This window comes from Lynx rufus, unplaced genomic scaffold (genome assembly GCF_022079265.1).
Source record: "Lynx rufus isolate CCGP_SWC_20201006 ecotype Redwood Valley unplaced genomic scaffold, mLynRuf1.p SCAF_6, whole genome shotgun sequence".
NCBI lineage: Eukaryota > Metazoa > Chordata > Mammalia > Carnivora > Felidae > Lynx > Lynx rufus.
Window position 1 is genome coordinate 82,935,383 of NW_025814878.1, and position 24,109 is coordinate 82,959,491.

A 24,109-nucleotide genomic window follows, 5' to 3' on the forward strand; every position below is an offset into this window, starting at 1 on the left:
TAAGTCACAGGATGAAAGGTACAGCATGGAGAATAAAGTCAAAAGTATTGTAATAGTGTTGTATGGTGACAGATGGTAGCTACACTTGAGGTGAACATATCATCAAGTATAGACTTGTTGAATCACTATGTTGTACACCTGAAACTAATATAACATTTCATGTCAACTATACTGTAGAGGCCGCTTTTAGGTCACAGGCTTCAGTAATGGAAACTTGAGCAAGTCAAAAGGGTCCACAGTGACTACCGAGCTGAATGCACAGGCTCATTAAGCCATAGGTCTTAACCAACCAATGGGCTACTTACAACCAGACACAGTTCCTAAGATTACCAAAAAAGGTAAAATTCTATATGTCTCCATATTCCCTTACCCCCCTCTATAACTATAGCTTCTCACCACCTCCTCATGGCAAACGGTTTGTCCTTCGCTGTTCTGTATGCTGCTCCTTTGCAGTGTATTCAATAAACTTTTATCCCTTTTGTTCTGTCTTGGGTGAGTTCTTTCACCACCCCTGCAACCTGCCCCCACCCAATCGGGATGCCCACATACACTTCAAAAAAAAAATTAAAAATAAATACATAAAGTAGTCTTTGTTCAGAAAACAAATTATGTTGTAAGCAGTGAAAGGATTTCATGTTTGTATCACATGGAAATGAGTGCTTCACATACTTATTTAATTAATCTAGAAACACAGTTTCTAATCTAGGAACAAAAAGTTGACATTAATTATTTATCTCATGGAAAAATACATGTGGTCATAGATCAGAATATGTAACATGCAACACTGAAAAACTCAAACATTTGCTATTTGGTAAATAATAAAGCAGAATATATTTTTATTATATGGGTTATTATGTGAATTTTATATGTGGCTATAAGCCATTTGAATCATAATTCTCATTCAAGGTACAGTCTTTTCTATTTGATGCTTTATATCTTCCTGTTATCTCCATCATTCTCCATAAATATTTTTACCTCTTGGTGAAACTATTTGAAGGCAATTGTTAATAGGTATGAGGAATTAGAAGGGAAATCTTCAAAGCCAAATATATTGAACAGTTTTCTATACTTCATAGCCTGTGAGAATCTATTACTGAGTAATACCAACCATGTATATAAAATATCAAAATAACCACTAAGATTTTAGTGAGATGATGACTTTAAATGACAGATAATTTTTCTTTCCTTGCTTATTCTCACTTATTCCTACAGGTAAAGTCCCATTAATAAAACAGGAACATGTGTAAATAAAGCATTTATTTAAAGGCAATGACTATCATTCTACTAAAACAAAAATATTCAAAAGATTCCTAAGAGGAGAGATCCACTTTTTAAAAAATAGTCATAGTTTAATGGAATTCTCCTCAATTATATGATTATTATATGGCTGTCCTTTTCTCTTACAGTTCTATGAGGAAAAGTAATTAGCAAGTAGCTTACATCATGCATAATTTGTCTTACAATTATTATAGATGCTCATTCTGTTTAAAATACTTATGGAAGAAGCAAACAACTGATCACGGCCCAGAAAACTAAATACAGGCAACACTGTCTAATTTGAGATTATCTCTCCCCCTTCCCTTATTCTGGCTGTCCAATTACACGACATTTTATGAAACAAAGGAATGGTACTGTTTTGTTCTATTTAAAAATCAAACTGGACTTATTAAAAGCAGAGGGACTCAAATGATTGTCTGAAGGGAAATTTTGGATGACTAAGGCACTTCTATTCTCTGTACTTTCAGTAGAAGGCTGTAAATTTGTAAAACAAAGATTGCTTGAATATTGGGTTAACCACTTCTCTCAGCACCAATCTGGAGTTCTATCCATAGTTTTCTTTGCTTCTGAGTCTGATAAACTTGTAGAGTTTAAGGAGTTTACTATAACCCAATCTGGGATATTACACAATCTCTGTGTTTTTTCTTTTAAACCGTCGCCTTTAAGCCATCCCTTCCAGGGCACCCGGGTGGCACAGTTGGTTAAGCATCCGACTCGGGTTAAGCATCTGATTTCTGATCTCGGCTTAGGTCATGATCACACAGTTTGTGAGCCTCACATTGGGCTCTGCACTGATGGTGTGAAGCCTGCTTGGGATTCTGTAGCTCCTTCTTTCTGCCCCTCCCCCGCTTGTGCTCTTTCAAAATAAATAATAAAAATAAACTTTAAAAAATAAATAAAGTAAACCATCCCTTTATTTTAACTCTTTCAAACTATTCTATTTTCACATCTATTTTCTGTTTGACCCAATTACAGTTCTTCTTATTTATTTCCTCAGGAAAAATTCCACTGATAAACCAGGTATACATGTAAACAAAACATTTATTTAAAGACTTGGACACATAGTGCAGCAGTGATGTGATAGCACACAAATACACTGCTTAATAAATGTTTTAATCATTTATATATCAATGAAATGCATTTAGTGAGAAATATCTAGATAAAACTACCATCCAAAGTTTAGAAAGATGTCTGAAAATCACCAGTATATTAAGTATAACTTAAGTGAAATAAATATTTTAAGATTTTTTCTACAAAATTACTGAATTCTGGATATAGAAAGTATAAGAGAAGTTAGATATTCCACTTCAAAATATTTTCATGAACACAATTTACTTTTATAGATGCTATGTAATGAGAGATATTTACCTTTTCACCAATTTCTCCTTTGCTGCCTTCAAAACCTTGCTCTCCCTGTAGAAGAGGAATATGGTATATATAATAATGGGAACACTACTTTTAATATACACAATTAGTACCATAATAATGATAATGTTTCCAATAACTAATAAAAACCATTTCTAATATGTAAATTTTTAAACCAATATTAACTTAGACAAAATTTAAATATTCCTAAATACTAAAGAGTACAAGCCACACTTTCACTATAGTACGTTCCATGCAATGTTATCTCCATAAACCTGAATTTCTCTATATACTGTACCTTTCTCAGAGGTGTTTTGAGAATTGAATGCATCAATATAGTGCCTGGCACTAAGTTAGCCATTATTGTTATTATTACTATTACCATTTATTTCACTAGATCCAGCAGAAACAGCCTTCTCATGCTGACTTCTATGGAATACCATTCCAGCGGGAGCTGTGTGATGAATGAGAGTTCAGGTTTGAACCCCGAGTCCTGGCTCCAGCTCTGACACCAGAACCGAACATGTTCTTTACCCCCCAGATCTCCTGCCTCTCAGTCACAGAAAGGGCGTTGGCAGTTGTAGGGCTGCTGGCTTTCAACCACCATAATTATTCCAAAAGGTGTAAGTCTCCTATTCCTCAACTAAAACGCTCTCTGACCCAACAGGCTTATTTTCCCACTTAATTCTGCACAGATACTTATGGTACTGATGTTTGATGCATACATTCAAACAAATATTCACTGAATGCCAAGTACATGTCAGGCACTCCAGACAACACAGCCAGCAAGTGAATGCTGGAGTTGGGTCATCCTCACCCCTCCACTCACAAGATGCACTCAATAAATGAAATATTTCCTGAGTGCACAGAGATAAGGGATGAAGGGTTTCTTATGTCAAGTTTTTCTATAATGCTGCAACAAGGTGACGCTTGACACAATTAAAATTCATGTTAGAAGCAAACTGCCAGGTTTTTACTATACGTATAGTGTCTGTGTATATATTATAAATAATACCTGTAATCAAATATATGTATATGTGTACATGTATACACACACATACATACATGATTAAATTATTATTTCTGCTTCATTTTCCCTTTAAAAGGGTACCAGGAAAGACAATAGGTTAGTATTTGGGCATATGTGCCACTGAATATATGGTCTATCTTTACTCGACCATTTTTCCTAAAATATAGACTTTAACTTGATCTGTTAATTCAAGCTGACATCGAAGCTGCTACACCCCCCAGTACATCAGTCACAATGTCAGCATGATGCAGCCACCACAAACAGCTGCTGGAAAGTCCAAAACTATTTCCCAGTAGATAAATCTGCACATCCCTTGGCTTGCAGCTCAACTCACAGAGGCAGCACATGCTGTATCAATGGGTTTTGTCTAGAGTTGCTGTGAAGAAATTCAGAAGCTTGCCATTTTATCGCTGCCAGTTCAATCTTATTATCTTTATCAAGCCAAGTAAGGGAAGATTTTTCAAACACTGTAACTATAAATAAATGCACATCTTTTTTTTTAAATGGAAATTTTTAGCTACAGAGAAAAACCTAGATGCAGTAGTAACTTCTGACATCTTGCTGCTAAGACCTGTAAAACTTTCAGAGCATAGAAATGATATGCTTGGCTGGGGTGGGCATCTAATATTGCATTGGTAATGCTCTCCCCTGTGGTGGGATTATCTGAGTGGTATCATGACAGCTGGCCCCACCTGAAGTGGCTCCCCATCCCTCCAGGAAACTGGAATAGACCAGTCTGTGTGCTTCCAGCAATGCTGGTCACACTCCTTTCCAGGAGGAGAGAGTCCTGGGACAGGTACAAGTGAAGTTCACCTTGGTAAAGAGAAAGATAGTAGGCACAGAAACAAGCAGCCTAGTCAAGGCAAAAATCTTTATTTATTATGAGTTTGTTATTCTGAAAGATATTTTTTGAAGAGATTAGTTGTAGCATCTTTGTAACATTTAAGATTTTATGTCAGTGTAACTATTATGTTTAGCCAACCTGGGAAATACAAAAAGAAGATAAATAAGAAAGAACCAAATACAGTCAAAGGTGGTAAAAATTATTCCGCTCTTCATTTTAGACGCTAGTAATAGTGAAAACACAATCAGAGCAGCTCTGTACACTCCACTGGCCCCCAGAAAGCATGATCATTGACTTCTCTGGAGAAGCATGTTGCTAAAGCTCTCTGATAAAGCTCTCTCCCAGAGTGATTCCTTTGAAAAGGGATTACTTCCATGGGTTCTCTTTGAAAGACCGATTAGTGGCTTTCTAAGAGCCTTTCAGGGAATTAAGTTTCATCAAATAAACTTTCTGAGTCTTTGCTATACTATATGCAGATTCAATTTTTAAGATGTTAAATTCTTAATTTCTATAAAACATCAAAAACTCTTTACCTTTTGACCAGGTAAGCCTGGAACTCCATGCAAACCATTTTCACCCTACAAGATGTATAGAAAATAGATTTTATTAGCAAAAAACAAATGAATAAAGACATTTTTGCAGTCTAAGAATTAGTTCTAGCTTGGTGGGGAAAGGTAGCCTAATACTGAACATCTATCACATTCAGGGGCTTTTTATCTATCCCTCCTTATCTTACAACTATAGAGTTAGTAATTCAATTTTACAAAATAAGAAAACAGTCTTGGGGGGTTTGTGGAGCTCAGTCAAGTGTCTGACTCTTGATTTTGGCTCAGTTCTTGACCTCATGGTTCATGAAATTGAGCCCCACATCAGGTTCTGTGCTGCAAGCATGGAGCCTGCTTGGGATTCCCTCTGTCTCTGCCTCTCTCTCTGCCTCTCTCTCTTTAAAAATAAATGCATAAACCTAAAAAAAGAAAATAAAGAAAACAGAGCCTCTGAGTCATGCTCAGGGTCACCCAACTTGTGGCACTACCTGAGATTTCAATGAGGTCTCTCTAACTCCACAGCTATTTAGTACCCCTTATTTCATGTTCTCTTTTCAAACCTCTGGACATAATATTAAAGCCTGGAATAGGATTTCTATGGGCCAGGAACTGTTCTCACAACAAATCTATTGGGTAGATAGATTATGATCATCTTACAACAGATGATCACACCATCCTACACAAAATAGGAGATAGAAATGGAATTTGAACACATACACTTCAGCTCTGTGAACATAGCCACATCCCTACACTGTCTCATGGAAAAGATTTAATTCTGCCTTGTAAATGATCTCATATAAAAACTGAATACATCTATACATCTATTATAGATATGTATCACATCTATTATAGCAATAGACATACAGATATGTATATAAACACGTGTATGTCTGTGTATATTTATATATATAAAACTCATATCCATTGATTGCCTTTAAATCAATTTTGAAGACAAACCCAATCCCATTTTACTTGAAAAATTGCTTATAAGAATTTTTAGTTCTTTACATTCATCTGGTTCCTTTCTTGGGTAAAAAGGTTCTCAGCAGATGCTTATCAGTTTCCATTACTGGAATTCATGGGTCATTTCTTTGACAAGCGTGGTTTGTAAACAGCACACCAGCTAGAATGAGATATTCCTGGGAGGATGTACACATTCTCAATGGGGGCTTAGGAATTTTCTGCTTATAGGAACTGACTTGACTCCTGAGTTTGCAGGTTGAGGCAGCTCAAAATAATTTAAAAATTCCATTGGTCTACTTTTTTTCTAGAAAACATTTATAAGTAATTTATAAGACAATTTTTCAGCATTACCTAGAATGAAGTTAGATATCATTTCTTAAAATGATATAAAAGAAAAAAATCACATCTTCAAACTTTAAAATAGCAATAATATATTCTAAATCTAAAGAGAAAATTATTATTTCATTAATTAATATATTTTGGAAAGGTTTAGTCATTTATAACAGAGTTGTACCACTATATACAGACACACATATTTTAAAGTCTAGGGCTGTTCTTAGATTAAGTTATCTAAGTTTTTCACAGTAGAACTGCTATCATCAAAAAATATACTAAACAGTAAAGGCAAAACTTTGCTGCTAAGTGTAATTAAGTGTTGAAGCATCAATAAAATACAATGTACTTACCTATGTAATAAGCATATTTCTATTCTTTAAAACATTTTTATAGTTCTAGACCTCGGGCACTATTATACAAATATATTAGAAACTTCCCATCTCATTTGATAAAGTGACAGTAAAAGCACATTCAGTATTTGACACCAGGGAACATTCTGTGGAAATTGAGCTTCAGTTACTCATCGCAGAAGTATGTCCACTTGTCCATAAGGAGCAGAATTAGTTTCATCGGTTGGTCTAATATAATGTTTTATATCATATTACAAGTTACACATCATAACAAGATATGGCATGTAATCCAGTAAAGTACACTGATACAGTATACACGGCCAAAAATACTTTTTTGGGGAAAAAAAAGTAGTGACAGTATCTACTCTTTTTCTTTGTTTAGAGCCCACTGCTATGTACTATGTGTTCCAAGTACTAGCACCTAAAGTCACTTCTGGCACATGTCAGTTTAGGGCTCCACCCAGAAACACTGCTAACGGGATACCAAAAATCGCTAAAACTGTGACATCAAACTGTTTTTCTCTCTTTAATGGACACTGATTTCATGATTATTGCAGTTAAAATGTTATATTTTCCTACGGTCAGTGTTCACTGGTCCCCACTCTTTCCTGACTAGGAATTTGTTTTGAAAACCTAATCTTAAATTCCCAGATAATCTCATGGATACCAACTGATTATTCTCCCAGGAAAAACTCAGTTTCACACACCAGCAGGTACACGATTTTCAGATTGGGAGTGGATACTGTTGAAGCTTAAAGTTTGCAAGACTGGTATTCAGAAACCTTTTTATTTTCTTCTCGCTGATTTTCTTGAAGTTATCAGAGATAAGCCATTTTGAAACTTTTAATAATTTTAAATCATTTGTTATTTTTCTAGTTCTTAAGGGATAAATTAGTATATTTGTTTTTGTTCATATCCAACCCCCCCCCAAACAAAGATTTGTTAAGTAGCATAAAAACTAAAGACTATATCCAAAACCTAATGCAGCTTGAGGTCAAATGGAATTCTACCTAGCAAATAAATGCCTACCTAAAACTACTGGATGGGTGGACATTAGCTGCTTTTTCTGGACTCTTGCTGTTCCTCCTTCCTCCCAGTCTCAGCAGAAACAAAGAAATAAGAAGTTTCTCCCTTGGCTTCTGATCAATACTTCAGTGCATTATTGAGAGAAAATTACAATCAATGTTTCTCATAGCTACCAGAATGTTCCAAACTTGTTTCTGAGGCATAGACTTTCTATTATAGGTTTTTCCAACAAAGGACCTGTGTCCTTTTCTTGTTACAAATTCAAAGTACAGAAGGACAAGTGAATGAATATGTGTAATACAAAGCAGGGCCAAATCTAACATTGCTGCTGACAGCAGTGTTGCCGTGTTATTACTGTAATGCATAGCCGATCTTCAACTTCACAGAGCAATCTAAAGCACCATTTCCAGAATTCAAAGTAAAACCTCTTTGGGAAGCTTTTGGAAAAAACTTAGGTGTGATTTAGGGCCAGCTGGTGGCTTTCTGAAAAAGTGATCAAAGGATTTCATTTTACCTCCTTTTTATCACTGCACATTTCCCTGAAGTAAGCACAGCTAGGCATAAAAGATAAATTATTAGTTTTCCTGATTCCTTTGACATTGGAATCTATGTCTTTTCTTATTATGCAGGAAATACAAGTTGTCTGAAGGACACTTGATAAGAAATCACATTCCCCAGGGCTATAGTTTATAAACCTAGTCCCAAAGAGACCAAGCAAAGAAAGGCAGATTAAACAAGTAAATGGAAATTTGCTTGTAACTACATGTAAGCCCAGAAAATTGAAAGTTATATACTATGTTGTGGTGATTTTTTTTTTGTTTTGGTTTAAAAAGTTGGGTATCCACACTCTGATGTAAAAGTCTGCACTGTTGGTGGGAATGCAAACTGGTGCAGCCACTCTGGAAAACAGTGTGGAGGTTCCTCAAAAACTTAAAAATAGACCTACTCTATGACCCAGCAGTAGCACTGCTAGGAATTTACCCAAGGGATACAGGAGTACTGATGCATAGGGGCACTTGTACCCCAATGTTTATAGCAGCACTCTCAACAATAGCCAAATTATGGAAAGAGCCTAAATGTCCATCAACTGATGAATGGATAAAGAAATTGTGGTTTATATACACAATGGAGTACTACGTGGCAATGAGAAAAAATGAAATATGGCCTTTTGTAGCAACATGGATGGAACTGGAAAGTGTGATGCTAAGTGAAATAAGCCATACAGAGAAAGACAGATACCATATGGTTTCACTCTTATGTGGATCCTGAGAAACTTAACAGAAACCCATGGGGGAGGGGAAGGAAAAAGAAAAAAAAGAGGTTAGAGTGGGAGAGAGCCAAAGCATAAGAGACTGTTAAAAACTGAGAACAAACTGAGGGTTGATGGGGGGTGGGAGGGAGGGGAGGGTGGGTGATGGGTATTGAGGAGGGCACCTTTTGGGATGAGCACTGGGTGTTGTACGGAAACCAATTTGACAATAAATTTCATATATTTAAAAAAAATTAAAAAAATAAAAGTCTGAGATGTGGGGTGCGTGGGTGGCTCAGTCGGTTGAGCGCCTGACTCTTGGTTTCAGCTCAGGTTGTGGGATTGAGTTCCACAATGAGCCCTGTAATGAGCCCCGCGTGAAGCCCTGTGTGAAGTCCTGTGTAGAGCCCCACATGACTCTGTGCTAGCTTGGGAGCCTCTCTCCCTCTCTCTCTGTCCCTCTCCCTGCTTGCACACACACATGCACTCTCTCTCTCTCTCTCTCTCACACACACACTAAGAAATAAAAAACATTAAAAAAAAAGTCTGAGATCCTACTAAAATACTGTTTCTACATTTAAAAATTTAATGTGGCCCATCATTTCATTCTACAGTACATTTTCCAGTAACTTAATCTCCTTTGCAAATATAGTATACACTTGGAAATACATCAGTATTATCCTACTAATTAACTCATTTTATTAAGAGAAAATTTACTTAAATTGAATGTTGAGCGAAATAGCTGGAAGAAACATCTGAAATGGAATGCCAGAATTCTAGCATGAAAACCAATAAAAGAGGCAGCTAAAAGTAAATCTGATTTTGATTTTGTGTATCACTAACTTGACCTCTATGTTTCCGACTATACATCTGCTTTACTCAGGACGTAATCTTCAAAAATTGAATTTTTATGGTTCTTAAATTGTTGCCACTCAACTAAGCATTTCAGGAAATAGAATATACACCTTTTTTTTTTTCAGACATCTCATCCAATCTAAGTCTTTTATTTCAGGGAGGATTATTTTTTCCTTCTATTTTCTTGGACTTCATTCCAAGAAGTAAATCATCAAGTTAAAAAACTGTATACCTTATAGGGTTTAAAACTTCAAACTTTTTGAATTATTCATATGTATTTGATCTTTAATGCAGCAAACACATGGGGATATATTATCGTATTAATGTTCAGGATAAGGCAAATTTATATCATTCTTAACCATAAAATGAGTGAGATCCTATTATTACTTATTCTTATGGGTCATTTCAAAGAAGGGAAAACCAGCCCACTTAAAGGCAATATATGGTTGATACATGTCTTAATCATAGTAATGTAAATATGGGGAGTTAGTAGTAGCTGAACCCAACATCTACCGTCTCAAAAACTATTAACCTGAATGTACATGTATTGGGGACACAAGTATACGCAAGTGCACATACTTAGAAAATGAGCAGGATGGGCAGTTTTTCACATAGGGACAAGAATAGTCAAAACATTTGTCGAGGTACTGACTCTACTGAAAACTTCAGTAGTCAGACACTTTTGCTGTTTAATTTGTATTTTGGAGAGCAGAACAAAACAACTCTATATGCAAATACTGCAATAATGCTTTCTGAAGTCAAATTAACCTTCCCCAAATTTCTGCCCACTAGTGTTTTTTTTTAAGTTTATTTATGAGAGAGACAGAGAGAGAGAGACAGAGACAGAGCATGAGCAAGAGAGTGGTAGAGAGAGAAGGAGACATACAGTTCAAAGCAAGCTCCAGGCTCCGAGCTGTGGGCACAGAGCCTGACACAGGGCTTGAACCCATGAACCACGTGATCATGACCTGAGCCCAAGTCAGACGCTTAATGGACTGAGCCACCCAGGCGCCCTTTTGCTCATTAGTGTTATATTACAAAGGAAAAATATCTTATTGGTCTTATGTATGACATCCCTTTGTGTCACTATCAAGCCTATTCAGTAAACCAATAATTTTTCAAATGATAGTTTGGAGTCCCTTAATATGTTAGTTACTGTTTTCTGGGTGCACATTGGTCAGCCAATATATCTGTTAAAATATGGAACTCAGAATTCAGCACATCACTCCAGAAATGATCTCACCACATAGAATAAAAACAGGAGGGTCACACACACACACACACACACACACACACACACACACACACACTTCTTGTTCTGGATACTATATAGTACTTATATTAACACAACTTGTTGTTTTAAAGTTGAATTGCTTAAGTATACACTGAGCTTGCAGTCAACTACAACCATTAAGTCTTTCTTTTGAGGGAATATATCTTACAATCCTTTTATAAATTGATGGAATGAAAATTATACTGAGTTATTAAAATTAAAAAAAACAAGAAAACAAGTAACTTTGAAATTATTTGGACAGGTAAACAACTCTTTCCATATCTAACAAAGTTAGGGAACTGGGCGTTGGACAATGTTGTAGAGCCCACTAAAAATCTGGGCTCCTATGTACCTGTGATGATTTTTTTAAGTGGATTTGTCAAGAACAAGTGTTTTGGATTTCACTATATTGTGAGATGAGTTATAAAACAGTATTTAAGTAAACTCAAAGCTTCATAAAAGTACTAGGGAAATAGAAGACATTTAACGTGAATCATCTCCTGAAATATCCAAAGTGTAGTAACTGACATCTGAATCAAGCATTCTAACAAGTGAAAGATGATGTAAGATATAAAGAGAAGGAAAGTGTCATCAGTAAGCCCCTAATTGAGGTCAGTGAGATACTAGTAAGTGCAAACTATTTCCTGTCCAAAGTATTCCTCGTGATGAGTAATTTATAGTTCTACTCCATATCAATTACTTCTACTGGAGTTTAAATGCACTTCACACTAGCGAAGTCATTGGTTATTTATCTTTAGCCCTGAGGTAAATCGTTGTGAAGATATGGAGAAAGAATATGCCTTAGCAATGTTGTAAGAAAGTCAGGAGAATTTTTTCAAACCTTATTTGGAAAAAAAAAGGGCATGATAACTTCTTCAGGTTTATGCTTGGAAGAGAAGAAAGAACAAAGTTTCTCCAAGAGAAGATGGGAAACAAATTCTGTAGCTGCACACACTTCTATTAGATTTCACTCTAGGAAGCAACATCTGCAAGCTTTGCTAGGTAGATAAGAGATTTTCCTACCTTCCTATTTCCCTGCAGCATGCTTTTGCGGAAAGTACAGAAGACTTGTACTGAAGCACCACTGTCTTTTCCAACTACCCCTCAGCACAGTTTTCTAACAATCATCTTCAATTTCTTTTCTTTATTGGCCTGGGGCTAAGTCCACTTGTGTTCTGAATAAATCAACAAACATTTATCTAGAATCAATCAGGTGCCATATGCTGGGTCAAGTGCTGCAGTTACAGGAACAAGACCTTGTTCTCCTGGATCTCACAGTAGAGACAAAGACACAAACTATACTGATAATGTAAATAAAATACTATGTGAGCAGAGTGAAGGGGCTGTTAATTCGTCTTGTGTCAACGAGACTTTACCAAGAAGATGTAATTTTTCTTGAGCTTTGAATCTGGTAATGTGTGAAAATGCAGTGATGGTCGAAGCGAAGAAAGGTACCAATCATCTGTGATCATGCTCTCAAATCCTCTACTTAGTATCTAACAAGCTCATTTGGTACCTTACACTGGCTATGTCTGTTTCCTTTAGACAGAGACGCTTTTAGAAAACTCCAATCTGAAATTATAGATGTCTTTATCAAATACCATCTACCCCTGTAAATAAAGAATAAAATAATTAGCCACTAAACTTTGCAGAGAAACAGAGACCGTGTGATCTTTCTATGGCAATATTTTAATATTTATGTGCTAGATTCTCATAGTGCATTAAACCAAGTAGGAACATCAGCAGACTAAGTTCTCGAAATCTGGCTGTTTAGCAAATAAAAGTCAAGTGCCTGGGTGCCAGATCCACTGCATGTGTTGAGCTTGTCATCCATCTGTTGTGTTCTCTGCCAACTGCTCTTCTTGGGGTGTGAGTGGAAGGCATTAGAAGGGAATAAGAAACCATTAAGAAATAAAATCAACTGCAGAGTGAGCAAGTTTCTTTTTCTTTTTCCTGTCCTATTCCCTCTGTCTTTCTCAGGTTTCTGCTTCTTACTGCTATATTGAATCAAAATAATGCCTACAAATAAGACAATGAAATGAGGATTACTCCATGTAAAGGCGATAATTTTTCACTGATAATTCAAGTATCATTCTTGTAACTTTAATAAGTGAGACAACAGTAGGTTGACAAAACTGTTTTCATTGTGGCCATTTTTTCTATGAATACTGGTTGTGATAAGAAGTCTAATCCTATGTCCAGATTTGACTGTTTCATTTGCTGAAGAATTTTCTGAAATACAGAAGTATATAGATGATTCTCAGTTTAAGAGGGATTTTCTCTAACATGGCTCATACTTGTTTTGTAAATTTGACAAGTTCATAGAAAGGAAATATCCCATTGTTAGAATAAAGGTGAATTGCCCTTTCTTTCTTTCTTTCTTTCTTTCTTTCTTTCTTTCTTTCTTTCTTTCTTTCTTCTTTCTTTTTCTCACTTAGTGTTTCGATTCCTACAATAAATTGTCTCATACAAATAGGTGTTTTAACTATTTTTTTAAACTTGGGAAGACTTCTGAAATTAATATTAATTCTAAATTTCAATGGGAAAGGAGGTGAAACTAGGTAATACAGATAGAAAGCCAAATAGCTTTAAAAAATTCTCTAGCTTTTCCAATAAACACCTATAAGTTTCTGAGTCTCTAAGGCATGAATGCTACATCTGGAGCAGGGCTGTCTCAGGGTTCATTACAATTCACAATAGCTACTGGCCTTGTCTGCACTTTCATAAATGGTAACATCATCTGCCTTTATTTCCTGAAGCTGAGGTCTTCTCATAAAATGTCTTTTTAAGGGAAAGATCAAGATTCAGAGATCGTAGTCATTTCATTTTCCAACCCAAAAGGAATACAAAGGCAGATAGGGAACAGTGGGTGTGCCCAGCTCAATCTCGCCCCACAGCAGCAGAGACTGGGGGCTCCAGAGTTCATGACAAAAAGTGCCTCACACAAAGCTCTTCGGTATGAGAATAGTTAGCCTGGCTGTTTTTAAGTCATGTAACTTGGCAACTCTCTCATCACATTATCAGATATATTTCTTCTTTTTTAAATTTAATTTAATTTTTTAATTTACATCCAAGTTAGCATATAGTGCAACAATAATTTCAGGAGTAGATTCCTTAATGCCTCTTACCCACGTAGTTGCAAATGGCAAGATTTCATTCTTTTTTTATCAGATATACTTCTTAAGTGCTTTAATGCATATGGCTTTTTATCTCTAGAAGTTCAATATTTTTTTTTAAAAACTCATCATGCTAAATTAAACTTTTGTTTCTGACCAAAAGAATATATAATAAATGTATGACCAAAAGTAATTTATATTGTATATACCTTGTATATACCAAAAGTAATTTATATTGTATATACCTTATTTGTTCATAGAGAACATAAAGAGAATTTTCTAGGCTAGCTGTTGAGGTAAGGTAATCTGGAGAGTGTGGCCATGATTGGTCTGCAGGGGTGGGTGTGCAGGGCAGATAAGGATCTCCAGACAGTCCAGGTATGGGAATTTTAAAAGCTTATTTCAAATATAATTTTGAAATTGAAAACCAAACAAAATAAAATCATGTTGTCTTCATAATACTTATTTTGGAAGGTAAAGTTAAACAAAATACTTTCATTTGGTGAAAAAACATATGATGAAGATTTTATTTTGGTGGATACAATTTTCTTAGGGTGGGAGAGTCAGAATCTCTCCGGCTGGGTAGACTTTAAAAGAGGTCCATGGATGTAAAGAGAAAGAACACAGCCCTCCCTGCAGCAGAATTTAGGAAACTCTCTCTACAGTTCCCTCTCCAGGCTGTAGGCAAATGAAGTTAAGATCTAATTCAGAACTCTCTGTGCAAAGGAAATGTATATACTTGAGAAGCTATCAAGATGAGATGATAAGGTGAAGGTGTAAGAGCTATGAACACATATGGGTAAGATTTAAATTCTGGCCCACTACCTGTTAGCTATGAAACTTTGGGGAAGTTTTTATACTTTCTTAGTTTCTTAATCTGTGAAATACGGATGATAATGAATCTTACCTCAGAGATTCTGTGAGAAATGAATAAAACAATGCAAAGAAGTCCCTTGACAGTGTTTAGCACATAATAATTGAGTAAATGGCTATTATTATTATTATTGTAAAAGGATATGCTCATACGTATTTCAGTTAAATAGAAAATTAATTGGTTTGCTAACATGAAAATTTAATTTGCTTTTAGAGGTCAAAATTATCTAAAATATGTGTGACTTTCAACGTTTTTCACTAAATGTATTTTGAATAAATAATATAAATTCCCTCAAATGAGTTCTACTTTAGTTTCAAAGTAAGCCTAAACTTAGAATAATAGAATCATCAAACTATTTTCTTTTAAAATTATATCTATTTACCAAATAGATATACTTTCCCCCTGCCCCCATTATCTGCAAGGAATACCTTCCAAGACCTAAAACCACAGATAGTATCAAACCCTATATATACTGTCTTTCCCTACACATACACATCTATGATAAAGTTTAATTTATAAATTAGGCACAGTAAGAGATTAACAAAATAACTGATAATAAAATAGAACAATTATAACAATATTCTTAATAAAAGTTATGTGGATATGATCTCTCTCTCTCTCTCTCTCAAAATATCCTATTGTACTGTACTCACCCTTCTTGTTGTCATGATGTGAGACCATAAAATGCCTATGTGATGAGATGAAGTGAGGTGAATGACGTACCGTTAGGCTACTACTGACCTTCTAACCAGGACCATCTGTTCCAGATTGCAGTTGACCACTGATAAGCGGAGACTTCTATATTTATAGATCAGGCACTGAGCTGCCACTTTTATGAATAATCTCATTTAATCCTTAAGACAAAACTATAAGTAGATACAATATAATGCTCTTTTAAAAAAGAGAAAACTTAGAAGAAACCAAGAGACATTCCCTAAAATTAAAAAGTGAGGATTGGAGCTGCAATTCAAACATAGGCCATCTAACTCTGGATAGTTAGTATCTGAATGGCACAACAGTGATGGCTATCATTTACTGCATACCTACTCTGTGGGAAAAAAAGTTATTTTCATGAAAGTTTTCTTAGTAAAATAAACATTTTAGGAACAAATTATAAGTAATTAAGCAAACAGAAAATTGGTTTTAGCAGTTAGGTTCTGTATTTATTCAACTTTTACTATCACATTATTAGGATTAAGATGGCTAGAAAATAATTATTCCTATTTTTAAAAAGTATCCCCACTTCTCAGAAAACATATTTAACATATATATGTGAAATAGAGAATAAGGTAATTTTTTTGTTTGAAATATTCAAATAGTTAATACAAGAATGCTTTGACTGGTATGTTTGAAGGTAATACTGTGGGCAGGATTTGCTCCCAGTATCCATATCTTTATCTCATTTTCCACTGCGTACCATGATGAGTTGTGAGCACGTGTGTTCATATGTGGGTGCATGCATATATGTATGGGTGCATGCATATGTGATCTTATGCATTAAGTGTTTTACTTGTCAATGGAAATTAGACCATCCAATTTACTCATTTTGACTGACAGTGGCTTCTGTCCAACCACGCTTCCCAGAAGCCACCAGTGACAAATAACTAATGATACTTGCTGTGCTGGCTTAAATGTATAGGGGACAGTTATTTGTTTGCAGTGTGTTGGCTATACGGTTGTAGATATAAGTTTAGAATGCCTAGTGCAAGTCTACATAAGGTGAGGAGTATTGGAATCATAAAATAACCTAATTAAATGCTAAAGTTCTTCATTCTCCATGACTTGACATATCCCATAAATTGATTTCATAATATAGTGTTGCTTAGTGTACTATTTTTCTCCTGGGCCTCAGAAGAAACTAATAGTTTGTTCAAAGCTTTGACTTAAAAAATTTACTGCTATCACCTAGCCAAACTTCAAAGTGTAGGTCTGTTTTAGAATAATAGGATTTATATGCAAATCACTTAATTTATTATGGTATCACACTGGATGTAAGTATAAAGTGTAGCTAAAATACAAATTCTATTCTACACTGCTCAGAATATGCTTCACTGTATTAACATAAATCAGCTTTCTAGTTTAAATAGTAAACCTTAAAAAATTAAGAAAGTTTTACTTTGAGAATATTATACCAGAGATATATGTTCTATGGCACTTTGCATATGTTCTTGTTCCAAGTGAGAAAACTCATCTTTTTTTTTTATTTTATCTTTTAACAGAACCCTTAAGCATTTCTACTTCTAAGAAAAAGAGCCTGAAAGAAGTACTAATGCTGAGAAGAAGAATCAAAGTTAAGCCTGGGGATGCTATATGAATAGTCTGGGAGATAAGTATGAGTTACATTAAGCCAGATGTGGGAGATACAGTTCTGAGAATACATCATACTTTAAGAACTAATAATTTTCTTTGGAAATTTACTCAGAAAAATCAATCAAGTTATTTTCATCTTACAACAATGGAAGTATTTTTACCTCAAATATAAGTGCTCATCTTCACAACTATAACTTTAAAACTTTTAAGTTTTAAAAAGTAAGAAAAATTGACATATCCTTACTGGAGTCAATATTTAAAACTTACTAGCCATGCCATTAGATAACATAGTAGCTTTGTTGTCATGTTTATTCTGTACATATTCATTAGTTATTTTATTTTTAATTTTTTTTTAAAATTAATATTTATTTATTTTTTGAGAGAAGGAGAGACAGAGCACAAGCAGGGCAAGGGCAGAGAGAGAGGGAGCCACAGAATCTGAAGCAGGCTCCAGGCTCTGAGCTGTCAGCACAGAGCCTGACGCGGGGCTCAAACTCATGAACCATGAGATCATGACCTGAGCCAAGGTCAGATGCTTAACTGACTGAGCCACCCAGGCGCCCATCATTAGAGTTATCTTAAATAAATAGTAACCTGCGGATTATGGAAGCGAGAAAAACACTCTTCAGGTGACATTTCTTCACTTAAGAATGTTGCATCCCTTTAACAGGTGAATTAAGTGACAAGATAGAAGCAGACCTGGTACCACCAGTGACTCTGATCTTGAGGACAGGCTATGGTCAAAGAGTCGTGATTCTATGGATACTGGTATTAGTCACTGAGGAGAGTCTCTGAAGATTCATGAAACCAGGATCCAATAGCTAAGTGTAGTCTGATACCATGTTTAACGCCATTGGAAGCTGCATGAATTCTGTCTGTGAGGCTCTAAGAGCAACTCAAATAAACTAGACCCAAAGAAAACTGCTTGTAGAAACAAAGAGTATTTGCTAGGACAATCTGCATTGGTTTTAGAACACAGCTTCTTTAGATACAGCTTCCCTTTAATCACATTACTTTTTTTATTAAGTTTTTCATTTTAATTCCAATATGGTTAACATACAGTGTTATATTAGTTTCAGGTATAAAATATAGTGATTCAACAATTCTATATATAACTCACTGCTCATCATGATGTGTACTCTCCCTTCATCTATTTCTCTAATCCCACCACCACCTCCCCTCTTGTAACCATCTGTTTGTTCTCTATAGTTAAGAGTCCATTTTTTGTGTTGTCTCTTTTTTTCTTTGTTCATTTATTTTGCTTCTTAAATTGTGCATATGAGTGAAATCATATGGTATTCATCTTTCTCTGACTTCTTTTGCTTAGCTTTATATTCTCTAGATCTATCCATGTTGTTGCAAATGGCAAGATTCCATTCTTTATTATGGCTGACTAATATTATATATATATATATATATACATATATGTATATACATATGACACTTCTTTTCCATTTTTCACATTAGCTTTTAAGTTCCCTGGAGACAGTGTCTTCACATAGACACTGAAGCTCACTGATTTTGTGAGACTGAGTGCATCACCATTTCAACCAAATGGACTCCAAGGGCTGAGGCTTCCATTTCCCAGAATTACTAGGCTCAACCAGTTAATTAGTAGCTCGTATATGTCTTTATATTCATTGAAGTTTTACTTTCATTGTAGTGCAGATCATCACATTAAATTCTTTCTATAAATTTGAGCTTCTAGGAAAATAAGCAAAATCTTTAGTTCTGAGTAGTGTTTGTCTCTGCAACACTACATCTTGCTCCAGTTCCTTCACTCTGCCAAAAATGTCCTCTCTTTTCTAAGAAATTATGTATTGCAGAGAATTGCTTAGCTTGCATATTTAACATTCCAGCCTGTTTCTTTCTTACTGTCATGGCCCTTGATTGATATTATTTTGACTGATTTGAGCCTGTTCATTACTTTATCTAGTTCTTGTACTGAATTCAGTCTGTTGACAGCACCTTTTAGGAGCTGAGAGCCTCCTCCACAATCAGTAGCAATTTACACCTGGTTTTCACCAATAGGATCCAAGAGATGTCACTTTGGAGTAATGAAACTAATGGTATTTTAAACAAATCTTAGCAAATTCTACTCTAAAGTATTCCAGGAGAATGTTATCCTGCTTCCCCATAATTTACTGTATAAAATTATATCAACTTTACTTCCCATTGTAAAGATGTCCAATGATCTATAATCTATTTTATAGTCCAAGTACTCCAGTGATTCTGCACTTGGCTTAAACAAAGTTCCTATATTCAAAGTAATTAAAAAAATCTCAATGATCTGAAATCCAAAAAATCTGATTATTATTATGGTGGAATAAGTGTATAAAGCAAATTTTGACTAGGGGCAATCTCCTTAGGAGATAGGTGACTGAGTCGTATTCTGTAGAGGAAAAAGCATTTTGAAGGAATTAGACTTTTGAATAAATGTTTACTTCTGAAGAGTCTGCAATTAATGTCATCAGTAAGCTTAGTTAAAAAGAGAATCGCAGTGGGGGTGCCTGGGTGGCTCAGTCAGTTAAGCGTTCAACTTCATCTTAGGTCATGATCTTTCAGGCCATGAGTTCAAGCCCCGTGTCGGGCTCTGTGCTGACAGCTTGGAGCCTGGAGCCTGCTCTGGATTCTGCGTCTCCCATTCTCTCTGCTCCTCCCCTGCTTGCACCCTGTCACTCTATCTCTCTCTCAAAAAATAAATAAGCATTAAAACAAAATTTTTTAATAAAAAAAAAAAAGAGGATAGCATCCCAAATAAATATTAGATTGTGGCAAGGTATCATTCCACAAAGATTTTACTGAGTCTAATATTTATACCACTACAGGAAGAGTAAGGAAAATTGCACATGGGGCTGAATAATTTCTAAAATGAAAAAGCAGAGCAATGAAGCAGTCAGCTCTCAGACACAATTAAGAAGGACTCAAAAACTATCTGACAATTTCTGAACCTTCCCACCACTTCAGCTTCAGGTACTCCTGTGACAACTGTATGTTAATAACCACAGGGTCAAGGCCTTCTGGATAATGAGGCACAATGGACTCACTTGATAATTAGTGCAGCTAAAACAGCTACATAAACCTATCCTAAACTTAGTGTACTGAAGAAGAACATTTTCTTAGCATCAACATGTGACACTTTAATAATTAAGCAGTTTAAGTTATGTGTGTATATGCCTACACACACACTCAGAAATCATGAAAAATAAGACAAACTAATTGCAGTTTAATTTACAAATATAACAATTTCAAAGTTTCTATAAAAACTGAACAAATATACAGAATGAATAAGTCACAGGAATAAAAGGCACAGCATGGGGGAATAGTCAGTGGTACTGCAATAACGTTGTACGGTGACAGACGGTGGCTACACTTGCAGTGAGCACAGCATAACCTATAGAACTGTTCAATCACTATGTTGTACACCTGAAACTAATGTAACACTGCATGCCAATTATACTCAAATAAAAAATGTATAAAACAAAATTGAACTTAAATAAGATGCTGAATGGCCACGCTAACCTCTTGTGAGTAAACTCATCATGCAGAATTATCTTTACAGTACTAAAAAAGACAATGTGAAAAATCAACCATTTTAGGAGATAAATACTATATTTATAGCATTTTATTGATGGATCGACATATCTCTTGTATTTTTATTTATAACATCTCGTGTGGTACTATATTTTTAGATGTTTAATTTATGTCTACAGTGAAATATGTATGAAAAGATACTATAGCATAACATAAAATAATGAAACTAAGAAGCTTTGGGGCTCTTGTAATAATGGGAAATGTTCCAGAGCAGGGGTCAGCAAGTTTTTTCTCCAAAGGACCAGATAGTAAATATTTTAGACTTTGTAGGCCATCTGATCTCTGCCACACTTACCTACCACTGCCACGTGGCATAAAAGCAGCCTAAGACAATATGAAAACAAATGAGTGTAGTTGTGTTCCACCATGACATTAATTACAAAATCATACACTGGGAGTTTTTGGCAGCCCGCTACAGGGCCATAGTTTGCTGACCTCTTAACAATCAGACTTATTCTGTATATTTTCTCTTCCTATCTGGTACAACCTTTTAAAACAGCCACACTATCAACAATAGACAAAGTATGGAAAGAGCCCAAATGTCCACTGACTGGTGAATGGATAAAGATGTGGTACATAGATACAATAGAATATTACTCAGTGATCAAAAAAAATTAAATCTTGCCATTTGCAACAACATGGATGGAACTAGAGTGTGTTATGCTAACTGAAATAAGTCAGTCAGAGAAAGAGAAATACTATATGATTTCACTCATATGTGGAATTTAAGAAACAAAACAGATGAACACAAGGGAAGGGAAGCAAAAATAAGATAAAAACAGAGAGGGAGACAAAGCATAAGTGACTTAAATATAGAGAACTAACTGAGGGTTGCTGGTGGGTGTAGAGGGGGGGACGGGCTAAATGGGTGATGGGCATTAAGGAGGGCACTCATTGGGAGGAGCACTAGGTGTTATATATAAGTGATGAATCACTAAATTCTATTCTTGAAATCATTATTACACTATATGTTAATTAACTTGGATTTAAATTTAAAAATATAATAACAATTAAAAAAAATAAAACAGGCACAAAACTTAAACATACCTTTTCCCCAGGAATTCCAGGAGCACCAAATTCACCTTTAATACCACCTGAACCCTAAAATAAAGAAATGCTCATTAGGTTTTTTTAAAGGTATATTAATTGCTAATGTAAAGAGAATCTACCATTGCACAGATAAGTTGCTTTTCCTTGCACCAAAGTTTGTTCCCTGAGTTCATTCCTCATATTGTCTACAAGTCATTAACCTATACTTTTGACAATAAATTATCAAAATGTTAGAAAGTAATAAATATCAAAGGGCTAGTAAAAACTAAAACTAGACATTCTCTACACAAATACATATAATTCAACTTTGTCATTTCTTTTATACTTATAAAGATTAGGAATGATTCTATTGCTTTCATCTTAACTAATTCTTCATGCTTTCAATTCAAATAAGTCACGAAATTTTAAATGTTTTATTTATCTATTTTTGAGGGAGAGAGAGCGTGGGCATGGGAGGGGCAGAGAGAGAGGGAGACAGAGAATCCCAAGCAGGCTCTTGTGCTGTCAGTGCAGAGCCCGACATGGGCTCAAACTCATGAAACATGAGATCATGACCTGAGCCAAAATCAAGAGTTGGCTGCTTAACTGACTGAGCTACCCAGCCACCCTAGTCGTGAAAGATTAGACTCGAAGGTACCCATATATGTTTCATTAATGTGCCTGAATTTCCATTATATCCTCTGGGAAAAATCTCACAGCTGGGCCAATCCAATTGTTAGCTTCCCTGCTCTTCCATCTAAACTGGAAAAAATAATCTCAATGAAGCTGATATGTTACCTATATCTGCCTTAATGGCTCTACCACAAATTCAGTCTAATAAATATGCTTGAAATGGTGAAAAATAATATAAACTTTTTGGATGAGTTTCTCTATCACCAATGTGTGGTAGAAATTAAGAAATATATCGGAATTTCATGAACAAATAACACCATGTTATACTGATATAGTATGTTAATTTCAGATTTTAGGCACACAGGCAAATTTTAACTTCAAGTTTCTAGACATTAGATGAGATTATATCAGGTTGGATAAAACTGATATGAAAATAGATACAAAAATTGATACAAAATAAAATAAATCAAATATATTCAATATTAGATTAGAAAGGTTAAAGAAATATTATTTATTTCTTATATTGACATAGAAAGTCAAAGGTCGATATTAAATCCCACCTCTGAGAGGTTGCTACTAAGCAATTTTTTTCTTTCAAAAAACTGTGAACATATTTTGAGACAATTATTTTTTATTGGTGTGGTGTGGCTATAGTATGAGCATATGAATAAAGTCAGATTGAAAAAAATACATATTTTTTTCCCGAATAGAAAGGAATCAGTACCAAAGTTTCTGACTATAGAGTCAAGTAAGTTAACTTGTACCATTTTAAACTGTTTTGATTTCCTCTAGAAGTATGTCAGCAAGGTAATCTTTTAATAAAGCCTATACTTTTTGGGAAATTAACTCAATATGTGGAAGATAACAATTCAAAAATAAACTGGAAAATTATTCCTCAAATAGAACTCAGATCATACTCTCCCTTAGGTTCAGGGACACTGAAATTGAGCTGCTATTTTATAAAACTCTGAGGGCATTTCAACTTTGAAGTGGGTGAGGGTATTAGCCAGAGTTTTAAAGAACTGAGAAAGTAATGTGGTTGCTACATAATTAGGTTGCTAACTACATTTGCTAAGAAAAAGGGAATTAAAAAATTAAGAACATTATAATAATCGAGTTTGAATGAAAGAAAAGTAGTAATTGTTATTTCAAATAATGAAACCCAGAGTTTACTCTTGAACAGATGACACAATTTGATTAGGTGCCCTGATACAGAATACTGATCACATCTAAGTGTTCAAATACAAGCAGCAGTTGAATTTCAAACCATCTTACTCCATGAGAGAGGGTCATCATTTTTACAAAAAGAAAAAACAAGGCAGTAAATCATATTAATGAAGAATGGACGAGAATATAGGCAAGTAAAGATAAACATTAAATTAAGCCCAAACATTTTTTTCCAAATATTTCTGATTCTTCATTACTAATTGGCAGTATGA

At 35.0% G+C, this 24,109-nt stretch overlaps 1 protein-coding gene across 1 annotated transcript in view; it reads right to left on the reverse strand.

Annotated features, from left to right (window-relative positions):
• The window catches only part of COL19A1 (collagen type XIX alpha 1 chain), a 346,749-nt gene that overhangs the window by 245,900 nt on the left and 76,740 nt on the right, over window positions 1-24,109 (reverse strand). The window contains exons 10-12 of the mRNA XM_047102603.1: window positions 22,056-22,109; window positions 5,051-5,095; window positions 2,647-2,691 (exon numbers count right to left, since the gene is read on the reverse strand). Of these exons, the coding sequence (XP_046958559.1) occupies window positions 2,647-2,691; window positions 5,051-5,095; window positions 22,056-22,109 (144 nt within the window). The remainder of the gene's footprint in view (window positions 1-2,646; window positions 2,692-5,050; window positions 5,096-22,055; window positions 22,110-24,109) is intronic.